The sequence below is a fragment of the Scyliorhinus canicula genome, chromosome 7 (assembly GCF_902713615.1).
Source record: "Scyliorhinus canicula chromosome 7, sScyCan1.1, whole genome shotgun sequence".
NCBI lineage: Eukaryota > Metazoa > Chordata > Chondrichthyes > Carcharhiniformes > Scyliorhinidae > Scyliorhinus > Scyliorhinus canicula.
In genome coordinates this window covers 80,334,181-80,348,141 of record NC_052152.1, presented here as the reverse complement: position 1 = coordinate 80,348,141, position 13,961 = coordinate 80,334,181, and the positions used below count along the sequence as shown (strand labels likewise).

Genomic DNA, 13,961 nt, shown 5'->3' with positions numbered 1-13,961 from the left:
GGTGGAAGGCCCGAGGCTGAAGGAGCATTTTGTCACAATGTTGCCGAAGCAATTGGGGGAGGCGGACGATCCCTCCTGATATGAACTGGATCGGGCTCATCAGTCGTGGAGGCCTATACCAAAGGCGAGTGATCCGCCAAGAGTAGTAAGAGTGTGTGTGTTTCCGTAGGTAATGTGTGAAGGGGAAAGTCTTGTGCTGGGTAAAGCAGAAGCAGGTTGGTGCAGTGGGCTGGAGCTGGTATACGCATATACCAGGACTTTACGGTGGAGCTGGCGAGGAGGTGGGCTGCCTTCAGCCGGGTGAAGAAGGCACTGTACATCAGCAAGGTGCAGTGCAGCATAGTATATCCAGCTAAGTTGAGGGTGGCCTACAAATTGAAGGACTTTTATTTTGGGACGGCGGAAGCAGCGGAGGAGTTTGCGAAGGCAGAAGGAGTGTGGCAGAATTGAGCAATGGCCATATAATAATGTAGCTACATGTAACTTTATTTTTTCACTGTGTGTCAGTGTATGTACTAAATGAGTCGACGCTGTATATATTTGGACATGGGAAGAGATGGGACTTTCATTTGGAATTATGTTTCTTTGGGGCTTGGGTGAGTATGCTGGGGTTGTGTGCTAAAGGGGATCTCTTTATTTTCCTGGGACCGGGCAAGGGGGAAAGATACCCGGGCACGGGCCTCTACGCTGTCCGGTTTAAGCCGGCCAGTAAACGGGAGTGAGGTGGGGGAAAGGGCTGCGGCCATCGGAACCTGGTAGAGCAGGTTTCGGTGAATCCAGCCGGAGTGAAAAGTTGGGGGAAGGAACCAAGGTTGGGGGGAGGAGTTTAGAAGAGGAAGTGGAGGGGAGGAGTCTGGGTGGGGGGGGCGGGTGTCTACAATTCATGGGTGTCATTCATGGTACTCTTTCAGGGATTGGATGGCGTTGAATATTAGGTGGGTTGGGGGTGGACTCTATATGTCAATGGTGACCATAGGCGATTCCTGATTCCTTTTTCTTTTTTCCTTTTTTTCCACCTTGGGAAGGTTTGTTTTATTTGATTCTTATATTGTCAGGTGGGCTGTTGTTTGGGGGATGGTGGGAGATGGGATCGTTGTTGGTCGGGGGATTGACATTGTATTCGTTACCGTTTACTGTTTGTTGGTCGGGTGAAAATTCTGAAGAAAATGTGAAAATGGAGAATAAAAATATTTTTTTAAAAGAGATCAGCGAAGGGGTGGAGAGGCATCCAGAGGGCAGTCAGGGAGAATAGAGTCTCACTCTATGTGGATGACCTGCTCCTCTACATCTCAAACCCCTAGCCAGCATGAAAGGAATAATGGAACTCCGAAGGGACAGCATATTATAAACCCACAACCACTCCCATCTGGAAGGACAAGAGCAGCAGATACCTGGGAACCCTATCACCTGGAGGTTCCCCTCCAAGTCACTCACCACCCTGACTTGGAAATATATTGCCATTCCTTCACTGTCGCTGGGGTAACATCCTGGAACTCCCTCCCTAACAGCACAGTGGGTGTACCGACACCTCAAGGACTGCAGCGGTTCAAGAAGGCAATTCACCACCACCTACAGAAGGACATCTTGGGATGGACAATAAATACTAGCCTAATCAATGATGTCCACATCCCTTATAATGATTTTTTTTTAAAAACGTTCTAAACCTTCTCAGGTTACACAAACGCGACCTGAACAAGAGTGAAATCTTCCCCGTGAACACATAGGTGAAGGTAATCGGAGCTGGGGAAGCTGCCATTCAAGTTGGCCCAAACAAAATTCTGATATCTAGGGATCCAGATAGCCTACAACCGGACATCGATCTATAAGTGAAATCTATCGAGTCTGATACAGAGAGTCCTGCGGAGGTGGGATTCACTCCCGCTCTCCCTTGCGGGGAGAGTGCAGACAATTAAAATGAACGTGCTGCCAAGATTCCATTTCCTGTTCAGATCCCACCCGATCTTCCTCCCCAAGGCCTTCTTCACCAAAGTCGAAAAAGTAATCATGGCATTTGTTTGTGGGGGTGTGGGGGAACAAATCCTGGGATCCATAAAAGCATCCTAAAAAGAAGAAGAATATGAAGATCCTGGGCCTAGCCTTTACCTCCTTGATCACCCACCAGAGACTCCTCCACAGCTGGAGATCGGCAGCACCATCCAAGGCCACAGACAGGCTGTCCGACCCAGCAGAATTCCTCAAATTGGAAAAGATAAAATTTGCCATCAGAGGATCGGAACACATGGAAGCAATTTACCAACCTGTTCTTGACCAGCAATCGATAAAGGTGCAGGTGTGGTGAGCCAGGAGCGGAGACTAAAACAGACAGAAGAGAGGAGGGAAGGGGGTTAGGAGAAGGGGGGGAAGGGAGAAACCACCCAGAGTAAAGGGGAAGTTAGACAGAAGAACCAAATGGTACCAAGGGAAAGGAAAATCCATGGATGTGGCCATGGTAAACAACAGTGAGTTCTTAGTGGCTTCAACCACACACCTAGTATGTTTTAATACCATGGGACAACTTGTACATAGTTAAACAGTACGGTTGTGGTAACCGATTACTGGGAGCCCAGTGTTAATATACCTCGTACCTGTATACCTGTTTATTTCTTCCCTTTTTTACATTTTCTTCTCTGGCAATGGTGTTTCAAATAAATGCAAAAACTTATTAAAAACATTTTTTTAAAACTTAGACCCAGCCTTGCACGGGACACCCCAGATACACACAACCTCAGGTTGGTGAGACAGGGGCTTTGGAATTTCAAACATGAGTAAGTTTATCCAGTGTGGCAATCCATCAGAGATTGCCACTCTTGAGGAAGTTACAGACCAATGAGTCCAACCCTAGCTAAACCTTCCCCTTCCGTAGTTTTACATAGAACATAGAACAGTACAGCACAGAACAGGCCCTTCGGCCCTCGATGTTGTGCCGGGGCAGCACGGTAGCATGGTGGTTAGCATAAATGCTTCACAGCTCCAGGGTCCCCGGTTCGGTTCCCGGCTGGGTCACTGTCTGTGCGGAGTCTGCACGTCCTCCCCGTGTGTGCGTGGGTTTCCTCCGGGTGCTCCGGTTTCCTCCCACAGTCCAAAGATGTGCGGGTTAGGTGGATTGGCCATGCTAAATTGCCCGTAGTGCCCTAAAAAGTAAGGTTAAGTGGGGGGGTTGTTGGGTTACGGGTATAGGGTGGATACGTGGGTTTGAGTAGGGTGATCATTGCTCGGCACAACATTGAGGGCCGAAGGGCCTGTTCTGTGCTGTACTGTTCTATGTTCTATGTTCAATGATCACCCTACTCAACCCCACGTATCCACCCTATACCCGTGAACCAACAACCCCCCCCCCCCCCCATTAACCTTACTTTTAAGGACACTACGGGCAATTTAGCATGGCCAATCCACCTAACCCGCACATCTTTGGACTGTGGGAGGAAACCAGAGCACCCGGAAGAAACCCACGCACACACGGGGAGGACGTGCAGACTCCGCACAGACAGTGACCCAGCCGGGAACCGAACCTGGGACCCTGGAGCTGTGAAACATTTATGCTAACCACCATGCTACCGTGCTTTCCTCTAAACCTTCATGAATAGTTTCCTGTACAATATCAGAAATACTTTTTCTTTTATCTTCCAGCAACTCATGAAGGAGCTGCGGCAGTGGCAGATAAATGTAGATGTGGCCAATGACCTTGCACGCAAGCTTTTGCGGGATTACTCCACGGACAACACCAGGAAGGTGGAACTGATGACAGAAAACATTAATGTTTCATGGGCCGCTATTAATAAAAGGTAATCTGAAGTCATATCTTACCTTTTCCTCTAAACTTTCAAAAGAAGATATCAAATCTAACCTGTTTATGGGATTTACAGCTTCAGAAGGCAGAAGTTTCAGAGTAAAAGCATTGTGCTCCATGACTTCAATGGGTATATCCCATTCGCAAACCATTGCTTCAGATTACAGTACTAGATGAGATAATTTACCCATTCAAAATGGACTATAATGGACTGATAATTTACATTTAAAGTCTCTGCTGTCTGAATAATGTTGCAGTCCATTTGAATTGCTTCTGGTGCTGGTGAACATACAGACAGTTTTCAGGTTGGTATGAATTTTTGTCTGAGGTTTGCTGCTATTTGTTAATATATTGGTAGAATCTTACACCACAAAAGAAGGCTATTCAGCCCTTTGTGCCTGGCACCACAGAACGTTCTGTTGTGGTTTTAGTCGGTGGTCCTTTCTCTCACAACATAAACATAAACAAATATGATTTATTTGTGAATGCTACACAAGTGTGATCTTGGCACTGATTTGAACTCAGAGCTATGTGACTCATGGAGAAAATGTCTTCAGTCTGCTCCTGGTGTAAAATAATTTTGTAATTTAAAAAATTACAAGGCCTGGGTGGCTTTAGATCTTTGTCTTTTTTCTTCTTCCCTCTCTTCAGGATCTGTATAGTAAGTCCAAGTTTCTGTTGGTTTTCTTTTATTAAGAAATCCAAATTTACCTGGAGTGGAAGCCAGGAACTATAAGTTCTGACAGCAGATGTCCTTCCTTAAAGGACATTAGTGAAACCCATTGGTTTTTACAACAATCGATAATAGTTTGATAGTCACCCTTACTGAGACACACTTTCAATTCCAGATTTTTAAAAATTGAATTTAAATTCCACCAGCTGCTGTGGTGGATTTAAATCCATGCCCCCAGAATATTAACTTGGGCCTCTGGAATGCCAGTCCAGTGACAATACAACAATGCCACCGTATTGTCCAAAAGTACAAGTTTCTGTGTCAGAGATAGTAGTTGTGTTCGCAATCTCCTTGCCATCAATAACTCTGGTGTTGAGAAACCATTTTGTAGTGGAAGTATATGCATCTGTAATTATTCAACACTTAGCAGCTACTGCAAATTTGTTGCAGGTTCGGTAACACGGAAGAAATAAATGAAGGTCCTCATTCGTCTTCAGTAAATCTTTGATGTTTCATACACCTCTCTCAGCTTCTCCATTTGCTTGAGGATAATAAAATGAACTGATTGTGTGAACAAATCCGTATAACTTTGCAAAATTTTGGAATAACTCATAAGCAAATTGCAATCCGTTGTCGTACACTACAATGTCCAGAATGCCATTTATTGCATAAATTGTCTTCCATAATTAAATGGCTGCTTCCACCATGATGTTATGCATTCTGTTTACTTCAATTCACCTTGAGTAGTAATCAATGACAATAAGGAATGTTTTCTCCTGAAAAATCAAATAAATCCATTCCCAGGCGCTCCCGCAGCCTGGAAAGTCGAAGGTGATGGAGATGTTTTTTGCTGTTGGCTGTCGACTGCACATGTAAGACAATTAGAAATCATTTCTTCTATAGAATGAATAATGGCCACCAGACTCTGGGCTCTTGTACAACATGTTGCTCCCCCAAAGTGACCTTGATGAGGTCTTTGAAAAATATCAAGCCAAAGTGCTCTTGGTATGACTATTCTCCCATTGAAGACTAGTGAATCGTCACTGACAGTGAGGTGCTTGTGCTGTTCAGACTGGTAGTATGCGTAGTACTGGATGATTGAAGATATAGTTTGGTCAGCCTTTCAGACAATATTCTCTTATATGGAGACTTTAGTAATCCCGTGGCTGCACTTGCTTTATGTCCATCTATTTCTTTGCAGTAATTGCTAAATGTTCAGTCGTTAGGGATGTATGTGCTTCCACCCCCTTGATGAAGGTGTAAATCCTCTTTTCCATTACTTCTGATGGTATCTGCGACATTATGTCTGCTGTCATTTGATGCTTTCCTTGAACATACTTTTAATATGGAGTCATATTAATCTGATCTGCTGTATTCTGGGTGGCATTTTCCCAAATTCTTTCATATTCAGGGGCGTGATCAGGCCATGAGGTCTGTTTCAATCCGAACCACAATTGTTTGAGAATACTTTGCATGCTCATGTTTCTCCAATGATTCTTTTTCAATTGTGGCGTATACGTGTTCTGTGATCTTGAGGCATAGTAAGCTGTTCTATGCTTGCCGTCTCTCTGCACTTGAAATAATACTGTCCCCAGACCTGTTGAAGATGCATCTGCAATTGCTAGGGTCGGTAGTTCTGGGTCACAATGTGCCAGATTTTCAGAGAAGACTGTTGACCCTGTCCCAACAGCTGTCTTAATGGCTCATTGACCTCCCCCAAATTTGATAGGAACTTGCCTTCTCAGTTGACTACTGCAAAGAATCTCTGAAGCTCAGTGATATTCCATCATTGTGGAAACTCTGATTACTTTTGGTTTTTATGGGTCAACAGTGGCTCGTACTATGTGACCTAAATATTTGGTCTTCCGTTTCGTAAACCCGTGCTTTTCACGCCGTGTTAGATCTGCATCCAGTAAGACTCTTAGGACTGTTCTAATTTTGCGGTCATGATCTTCCCATGTGGAGCCATGTACAAATATTTTGTCCATTTGGCAAATGGCATATTACTCATCCCATGTCTTCTTGGATTTGATGGATTTCATTTCCTATGAAGAATAACAACAAAATGATGTTATAAATGTGGTCAGCAATTTGCATTTTTGTCCAGAGGCAAATGCCGATATCAACTTTTTGTATCCAATTTGGTGAATAGTATACTCTTGACTAGTTTGGCAAGACTCACATCCACCGTGACCATCAGGTGGATCGCACATGCCGCTGATTTATTTAGTTTAGGTAAATACGCACAAATTGCTATATAGAGTCCTTTGCCTTCGGGACCGTGACCATTCCTAAACGCAATTTTGTTGACAGGTTGACTGGTGATACAACCCATCGCAGTTGCATCTTTTCAATTTCACCCTTGACTTTGTCCAAGGGTGGGTGAGAAATTTTCCTCGCTGTAAAGAAGCAGATTGGTTTAGGAACAGCTTCGATGTTGATATAGTACTTGGTCCTTAGCTTCGCTAGGCTTGTAAATAAATTTTGGAAATACATTCCTAAATGTATTACCATAATGCTTTTCAGCACCCTCATCCACTTTTTAAATCGGCTTAAGTTTTTAGCATGCTTTTCTGTTTAGCAGAGTACATTTTTGATTTTGAATGACATAGAGAGGTTTGAAGATTTTTTCATCTATACACTTCAACTTTGCCATTAGTCGGCCGTTGATTTCCAGGGCCCTGTAATTTGATGGTTGAGGGTTGAAATGTAGCCTGCTTGAGCCATTTGACTTTGCCTGGCAAAACAAGAACTCCTGCTCCTGTGTCTAATTTTAAAACATGTGGAGTGTCCATAAACATCAAGTTTAATATTCCAGTATTTATTTTCAATGCCATTTACCTCTCCTGAGAAGGTTACTTCCTTTCTCTGTGGTTCTTCCACTTCTTGAATGTGGTTCAGCTTTCATATTTTTCCCTCTTTTTGCAGGTTTCCACTGTTTTCGAAAGACAGACAGTTAAGTTGTGGCACTCTGCTCCCCCTGCTGCACATTTTTCTCACTTGTGCGGTTTGTTCCAGCCACACCTAAGACATTGCAAGATGGCAATTAAGGTACTGTTCCCCGATTCTGTGGGCTTAGGCTTTGACGCGCTTTCTCTCTTATGGCTGACAAACTGAATGGTCTTGATCGATCTTCTCCATAAGATCATGCCTTCTCCGTGCAAACACCAGATTTTGTTTCCTGAGCTCAGTATTTCGCACGATTTGTATTGAATTGACTGGTGTTAATTCGTCTTTCTTCTCTAGGAGTTCTGATAATGCTTTGTCCAGCATCCTTACTGTGATTCTGCATTAAATCAATTCACTCCTTAAGAATTCATCGTCACAGTTCCCTGCCAGCCTGTATAGACCATTGATGAACCTGGTCTTTGTTTTTTCTTGTTAAATTTTGCCCTTTCTAATTTCTGCAGATGCTAAAATATGAATCAAATGCTTGAACGACTTCTTAAAAAATCAAAGTCTTCCCAACTCCCTGCCTTGCTAGCGTCATGTCCGTCACAGATCCAACTACATAGTTTACTGGCCTCGTCGTTTTGATTTTTTTTTGTGTCATCCAGAAACAGTTCTATATCGCATGGAACTCTTTCTCCAGTTTTTCAAGTTCTGGGCCAGTTGGCGAACCTTTGGCGCTCCATAATGGTTCTGGGAGTTGTAGGTATGGATCCCATGCTTCTACTGAGCACTCACAGCTTGTGTCTCTGCTTACTGCTATTCAGACTCCGGGTCTATGTCTCAGCTTGCATCTGCCGGACCTGTGATGCTCTGACTTGGTGATGAGTTTTGGACCTATTCCATTCATCTTTCCTTCAAAGGTCTTTCTAGGGGCTGGTTTAGCACAGGGCTAAATCGCTGGCTTTGAAAGCAGACAAGGCAGGCCAGCAGCACGGTTCAATTCCCGTACAAGCCTCCCTGAACAGGCGCCGGAATGTGGCGATTAGGGGCTTTTCACAGTAACTTCATTGAAGCCTATTTGTGACAATAAGCAATTTTCTTTTACATTCATTACATTTTCATTCTACTTGCCATATCTACAGCTGTTTCTTTAAGTTTCCTGGGTCTTTTACTCGCTGTCCACTGCCGTTATGTTTCGTAATGTGCACAGAGCCCAGACTTGTCTATTCTTCCAAAAGAAACTGCTCGAGACTGTAGTTTGTTGGAACCATTACACTATATACATATTGGGACCTTTGCCTAAGGTTGGAATTTCTGCCCCTTCCGATCTCTGTTACTCAAAAATGTGATGTGATATCACCATTACATAATCATCATGTGCTGCTTATGTTAATCCTTTCCAGTTATTAACCTTTTTAAACAAAATGGTTGAAATTTGTATTAATATAGCTCATTTTTGTATTTTAGTTGAATGTATTGACTAGAGCATTACTGGGGAGAAAGAAGCAATTGAGTATAAAAGTATGAGTGGGTGGTTCTTTTTGAAGGTGGCAAGGAGGTGGTCAATCATGCTAGGAACAGCAGTAACAAGTTTCAAAGTAGCAGAGATGGGAAGAATTTCTAGGATTTAGGATAAGAGGTAGCAATTTTAAAACAGAGTTGAGAAGAAACTACGTCTCCTAAAGGATTGTGAATCTGTTGAATTTGCTCCACCAGAGTGTGGTGGATGCTGGGGCAATGAGTAAATTTAACGAAGAGTTAGGCAGATTTTCAATTGGTGATGGGTTGAAGGGCTATGGAGAAAGGGCAGGACGGTGGAGTTAAGGCCAGGATGAGATCAACCATGATCGAATGGCGGAGCAGAGTCGATGAGCCGAATGGCCTAATTCTGCCCTTTATGTTATGAACTTATGAGAGAAATAGCCATTGATTGAAGTTGGAAGAGTTGTACAGCATCATAAATGCACAAGCTGACATTTTGGTTTGTTTCTCATCTCAAATTATTTGAAAGATACTTTTCTAAAGCATAGCAGTGAGAACAGTTTGATACTCTATTCACTGCTTTAGTTACGTAAACACAAGTCAATTTGTGTGCAGCAGCAACATTCCACAAATGGCAACAAGATAAATGATCAGATAAACTAATTTTGTGGTGTTGCTTGAGGGAGAAATGGGTAAGACATTGGAGAACTCTCCTTTTCTTTAAATGGTGCCCTTCTCGACCCCTTGTGGATCCAAGATATCTCTTCTCCATACTCATCTGTACTCCGCTTACTTCAGTTATGAGGATAGATTGGAGGTTTGAACTGTTCTCCTTGGAGAAAAGGAGGCTCAGCGGAGACTTCATCGAGATGTTCAAAATCATGAGGGGGCTGGACAGAGTTGGTAGGAAGGAACTGTTCCTGCTCGTAAAGGGACCAAGAAAGGAAGGTTATAGATTTCAAATGATTTGTGAAAGGCAAATGCGATGTGAGAAAAAAACCTTTTTCACATAACTTGTGGTTTTGGTCTGGATTCACTGTCTGGAAGTGTTGGGGAGACAGGTTCAATTGAGGATTTCAATACCCTGATCTCGCCTTCCCCATATTGCTTGATCCCTTTAGCCCAAGAGCTAAATCTAATTCCATCTAGAAATTAAACAACATTTTGTCCTCAACTACTTTCTGTGGTAGCGAATTCCACAGATTTGCCACTCTCTGCTTGAAGAAATTTCTCTTCACCTCAGTCCTCAAAGGTTTACTTACCCCTTATCCTCAAACTATTTTTTTTAAAATTTAGAGTACCCAATTATTTTTTCCAATTAAGGGGCAATTTAGCGTGGCCAATCTACCTACCCTGCACATCTTTTGGGCTGTGGGGGTGAAACCCACGCAGGCACGTGGAGAATGTGCAAACGCCTCACGGACAGTGATCCAGGGCCGGGATTTGAACCCGGATCCTCAGCGCCGTAGGCAGCAATGCTAACCACTGTGCCACCGTGCTGCCCTATCCTCAAACTATGACCCCTAGTTCTGGACTCACTGTCATTGGCAACATTCTTTCTGAATCTACCCTGTTAAAATTTTGTAAGTTTCTATGAGATCCCCTCTCACTCTTCTAAATTCCAATGAATGTAATCTTAGTCTCTCCTCATATGACAGTACCGCCATCCCAGGAATCAGCCTGGTAAACCATTGCTGCACTCCCTCCATAGCGAGAACATTCTTCCTCAGATAAGGACACCAAAACAGCATACAATACTCCAGGTGTGGCCTCACCAATGCCCTATACAATTGCAGTAAAACATCTATTTTTTTTCCCTTTTTAAAATAAATTTAGAGTACCCAATTAGTTTTTTTCCAATTAAGGGGCAATTTAGCGTGGCCAATCCACCTAACCTGCACATCTTTGGGTTGTGGGGGTGAAACCCATGCAGACTAAGGGAGAATGTGCAAACACCACATGGACAGTGACCTGGGGCCGGGATTCAAACCTGGGTCCTCAGTGCCGTAGGCAGCAGTGCTAACCACTGTGCCACATGCCGCTTTGCAGTAAAACATCTCTATTGCTATACTCAAATCCTCTCGCTATGAAGGCCAACGTACCATTTGCCTTCTTTACTGCCTGCTGTACCTGCGCACCTACTTTCAGCGACTGATGCATGAGGGCACTAAGGTCTTGCTAAGTATTCACCGCTCTCAATTTACACCCATTTAGAGAGCCGGTGTAGACACAATAGGCAAAGTGTCTCCTTCTGCGCCATAACGATTTTGTGATTCTGCAATACCACCAAGGCCGCATCTATCAGTTTGGATCCTTCTTTAAGAAAAAGCAGGCTATCTGTAGCACATGATGTGTCACACAATGTTTTGGTGCTGGCGCCTCCTACTTTGTGTAAAACTCATAGGTAGCATTGAGGAGACTGACACTGGAGATCCAAAATCATTTTCACAAACAGGCAGGTGAGATGGATGGACAAATTTTTTGTCTTGCCCATCTTGATCTGACTGGACATGGGAAGACTGTCAATCATGGTCCCCATGTCCAAAATAGGCGCAAATGAATTAATTCTACATTGGCCCCGATAATAAAACTTAAAACATATTTAACCTTGCCATTGGTGTTTTTTTTGTATTTAGAAAAACTCGTTTGTTTCCAGCTTCAAGAAAGATGAATGTCATCTTTAATATTGGCCTTGCCATTAACTGTGTTTTCTTCCTGCCTGTAGTTGCATTTCCAGCTTCATGTCCTGGTCAACCACATATTTTCTCTAACTAAAAAAGTTGTTTATGATGAACTTGGCTTCAGCTGCATTGTCATCTCAGCAAAGGGAGTAAATAAGATCGAGGTAGAGAAAGAGTTTTTTTCAACCCTAGCAACGACTATTCCTTTAGATCACACATATTCCCAATGCTAAAACTGGTGTTACCATGGTGGCCCTATTCAGTTTTTGGTGTAAGTAAAAAAATATGAAGCGACTTTATTTATAATGGTGCAATTATGCAATTGAGAACTAAAGCCTGGATATATGTTCAGAATTCACAGTCATTGTAATTTTTGCACCATCTTAAAGTTAATTTTCTTCGCTGCTGCCATACGTTAGTGTCCAGTTAAGCTGACAGGCTGCCTTAGTATCTCAATAGCTTTTCTCATTACCCTCTGAGCTGCCAGGATGTACTGTGGATATTGTAGGGTAGCATTTTTCAAGTGTCTCAAGACATTTTATGTGATCTGATTTTGCCATACATATTGTTGATAACCACATCCTTCAGCTAGATTGACAATATTTCATCACTGACCTATGTTACCCTTGTCACTACATTCTTATTTTGTGATCTCATATAGTTTTGGATGAGCTATTTGCTACCATGACACGCACCACATATTTAAAGTTTGTTGCTACTGGGTCTTTTTGTTTTCAAACCTGCTGACAGTCCACATTCTGTAAACTCTGATGAAATACACTTGCCATAGCTCAGCAGGTCAGCGTTGTATGAGAACAGCAGGGCAACGTAGATGTTCTGAGATCAAATAGGTTAAGCATTCAATAATTCTGTAGGGAATTATTTAATGGCTGATTTTAGCAACGTGGTATGTTTCTTCCTTTTCCAGTTCTCTTTCCTCTTCTCTTGACTCTTGCTGGACACAGTTCCACTGGCAGTGGCTTCCCCAAGTATGAAAAATATAGTTGTGATGTGTTGTGGCCTCCGCACGCTTTATGTATCCCACCTCGAACCACTAAATCTCCTGGACAGGCACAAACGCAGATGAAATGCCAAGCCAATAAGAGACAAAAACATTCATAATGTGTGAATCGAAGGAGCGGTGGCAGAATGTTTAACTGTGGGAACTTTCTGCATAAAACACAAAGTCATCCATGCACACATACTTTCAAGCAAGACTCACTAGACAGCAACCAAAAGTAGAACTATTTAGAATTTATTTTACTCAAAACCCCATTAAACAAATTATCTGCTGGAATACTAGTGGTCTGCAACTTTTGAGGTAATAAGAAAAAAGCAGTGGAGTCCAGTACTGTCATGTTGATTTCAAGTCTTAAATTATGATGCATTAATGTGTCAATTGAAATCAATGATGAGAGTTTAATCTGATGAGCAATGCAGTTATGTCTTAGTATTCTTTCCACAAATGAAATCTTCTGTTGCACATGAATGTAATATTTTATTCATTTTGTCAAAAAAGTACATTTTTGTCATTTCTTTATTCTGGTAGAATATTTGCCACGACAGTAATATTGAATTTGTGATTTTAAACCCTATTCATGTCCAATTAATTAGCATCCCACTAATTTACCAAAGTAAAAAGTATTTTGATTCCTAATTGACTGACTTTTCCCCGCTGATTTGTTGAATATTTGCTCTGCAGTAACACTTCACAGGTTGTTTGTAGGAGGCTTTAACTGGACAAAGTCAGAAATTGCATTCAATTAATTTGAGCCCTTTGATTGACACCATTTTGCTTTCAATGCTATTTAACTGAAATCAGGCACATCCGCGAGTGAAAAAATTCAAATATTTATTTTTGATGAAGTTACAGAAAAATAATTGTTTTGAGTCTATCATTCCCTTCATGCAATTGTTGAAAAGAAACATTCTGGCCATTTTTCTGAAAAGGTAAGTTCTGACAGTGTCTCCTGGGTCCTTGAGACTGGGTCCTTGAGACCTTTCCAGAGCAACCTCTATTCAATAAGGTGCATTAGTGAGAGGAGACATTTCACATTATCCATTAGAAGGAGTTGTCTTTTAAGAAACCAGAACTTGTTTTTCCAGTATCCTTGACACTCCAGCTGGGATCAGGAAAAAGTTATTACAGGCCACGATATTCTTGTAACTCTTATAACTATTCCTTTTCCAATAAAACCACAGATGATAACCGACATAGCGCAACCAATGCTGACGAGGAAAAGCTAAGATTCCTCCAGCCTCAAGTTGCTTTGCAGAAAATATCAAGTTAGTAGGCAATACAGGCTGTGACCTCAACATGCAAATAAATTGACCGGCTATGTTTCTTGGCAGGTACTTTTAGAAACCGCTACCTTTCGACCATTCTTTTGCCAATGACCGTAGACATTGGAGCATGTAGTGGACTTGTGACAATCATTTTGTCAGG

At 42.4% G+C, this 13,961-nt stretch overlaps 1 protein-coding gene across 10 annotated transcripts in view; it reads left to right on the top strand.

The window, feature by feature from the left end:
- The window catches only part of dmd (dystrophin), a 2,667,466-nt gene that overhangs the window by 2,150,676 nt on the left and 502,829 nt on the right, over positions 1–13,961 (top strand). For all 10 annotated transcript variants that reach the window (XM_038802261.1, XM_038802266.1, XM_038802267.1 and 7 more), the window contains one exon: positions 3,628–3,782. In XM_038802261.1, the coding sequence (XP_038658189.1) occupies positions 3,628–3,782 (155 nt within the window). The remainder of the gene's footprint in view (positions 1–3,627; positions 3,783–13,961) is intronic.